This window comes from Oratosquilla oratoria, chromosome 2, assembly GCF_046742065.1.
Source record: "Oratosquilla oratoria isolate Oo_2021 chromosome 2, ASM4674206v1, whole genome shotgun sequence".
Classification (NCBI taxonomy): domain Eukaryota; kingdom Metazoa; phylum Arthropoda; class Malacostraca; order Stomatopoda; family Squillidae; genus Oratosquilla; species Oratosquilla oratoria.
Window position 1 is genome coordinate 32,333,947 of NC_134778.1, and position 2,500 is coordinate 32,336,446.

Sequence of the window (2,500 nt, forward strand, 5' to 3'; positions counted from 1 at the left end):
CATGCACGCCTACCAGGTCAGCTTTGCTCATGTGCAGAACTATTTTCAGCTTTGAGTGCTCTAAATCAAAAAGAGTATGCTATATAGATATACTACGTTCTTTGATAAGGATAGTGTATATATATATATATATATATACACTTATATATATATATATACACTTATATATATATATATATATATATACATATATACACATACATATGTTAAGACATTCTGACAGGTTGACGTAAGTGGAGTAGGAAACACAGGAGTCCTAGTCTGAGTTTATTCCTGACTAGTTTCGCAGGTTATACTTTAAAAAAGTATACCTGCGAAACTAGTCAGGAATAAACTCAGACTAAGATTCCTGTGTGTGTGTGTGTTTACCTAGTTGTATTATACGGGAAGGGAGCTATGCTCGTGATGACCCGTCTTTGTATCTCTCAGCATCAAGTTTTTCTTAAAATCTTGAATAGTGTTTCCACACACTGTTTCTTTGTCTAATTTCTTCCAAGTATCTATCACTCTGTGTGGGAAGCTTAATTTTCTGTTTTCTTCTGTAATTATCTTCTTTTTTCGTGTCGTCTTATTTTTCCATTGCCCCATTTCAATAAACCATTCTTATCTAAGGTTTCCATTCCCTTCATAATTCTATAGATAGTTAGTAGGTCTCCTCTTTCTTTAATTTGTTCCAGAGTTGGTAATTCTAATTTGGACAGTGTTTGTTCATATGTCATTTTGGAAAGGGTTGATGCCAGTTTTGTTATTGCTCTTTATATTCTTTCTATTTTTTATATTATTTTTGGTACTGGGTGTCCATGGGGTTACTGCGTACTCGAGTTTTGATCTTATTAGTGTAGTTAACATTTTTATCATTTCCTCGTTCAAATAGGCAGATGCCACTTTTATTGATCCCAATAAATTGTAGGTTTCCCCGACTATTTTCTTAATATGCTTATCCGGTGTCAAGTCTTTGCAGATCATCACTCCAAGGTCTTTTTCCGAGTTTACTTCTATGACCTCTTCTTCACCAATTTTATAATCTTGATGTTCTCTCTTTACTTTTTTCAAATTGTAATATACTACATTTCTTGATATTGAATTTCACTTCCCACTTTTGAGTCCATTTCCAGATCTTGTCCTAGTCTTGTTGTAATGAGTTGCAATCCTCCTCAGTTTTTACTTTTTTTGTGTGTGTTTTTGCATCGTCTGCAAAGAAATTCATATAACACTCTACTCCTTCATCCATGTCATTTATGTATATGGCAAACATGATCGGGGCCAGTACTAATCCCTTCGGGACACTACTTTTCATTTCTTCCCAGTTTGAGAATTTATCTCTAATTACTACTCTCATTTTCCTCCCAGTCAGGAAATCTTTCATCCATTCCAGTAATTTCACTCTGATGCCACCTATTGATTCTATATTTCTTATTAGTTTATTATTTGGCACCTTATCAAATGCCTTTTGTTGGTCCAGAAAGGCATAGTCTGCCCAACCATCTCTCTTGTATTATGTCTATTAATCTTGAGTAGAAGTGTGTGTGTGTGTGTGTGTGTGTGTGTGTGTGTGTGTGTGTGTGCTTGTATATATTTAAATATATAAATATATATATATATATATACATACATATATATAGATATATACATACATATATATATATATATATATATATATATATATACATACATATATGTATATATATATATATATATGTGTGTGTGTAAATATATATGTATACATGCATGTTTATATGTATATATATATATATATATGTATATATATATACATATATGTATACAGTATATATATACATATATATGTATATATATATATATATAATATATATATATATATATATATATATATATATATATATATATATACATACGCGTTCTGGCTATTTACAAATTATGTCTACTACTCCACAGTATGACATACCTAGAAATGTTAAGGTTACTGCCGACAGAAGGCAAGATTACTCCAAGAAAGAGAGAAAAGTTCAACAAGAAGCTTTGTCATAACAAGCTCGCCATTCGCTTCAATGAAATGTTCTTGAGGGAAAACCTCCTGCCCATATACACTATGAATATTACCGATAACATGGCAGTTAACAATGGAAAAAGAGAAAAGAACAGCCCTTGCTCAGAAGAAAGAAGGGACTTTATGCAAAAAAGAATTAAAAAACTGAAGTGTCTCACCAAACACCTTGAAGAAGAAGCCAAAGAAGGTTTAATGCTGATATTGCTGATATTGCTTATAGGGTAATGATGGATTCGCATGAACGAGTCATTATTAGCAATAACCAAAAAAAAAAAGCTACACAAACCTCACTGATAAGACTTTGCCTGCCGATCAAGAAGATCTTCTCAATTTGAAGCCCCCAGATCACATGAAAAGCGTCTTGAGTGTGAGATCTTCAATGATAACGTTAAAAATCTGGCTAAACAGAAGAAAGAAACGGTTGAACCTCCATTCAAAACAAAAGTCATCAGTGAAGCCTAAAAAACCAGAGAT

The 2,500-nt window shown here is 32.3% G+C and overlaps 1 protein-coding gene across 1 annotated transcript in view; it reads left to right on the forward strand.

Annotated features, from left to right (window-relative positions):
* The window catches only part of LOC143035189 (roundabout homolog 2-like), a 531,282-nt gene that overhangs the window by 334,674 nt on the left and 194,108 nt on the right, over positions 1–2,500 (forward strand). Inside the window, exon 9 of the mRNA XM_076201874.1 lies at positions 1–16. This exon is cut by the window's left edge and continues 100 nt beyond it. Within this exon, the coding sequence (XP_076057989.1) occupies positions 1–16 (16 nt within the window). The remainder of the gene's footprint in view (positions 17–2,500) is intronic.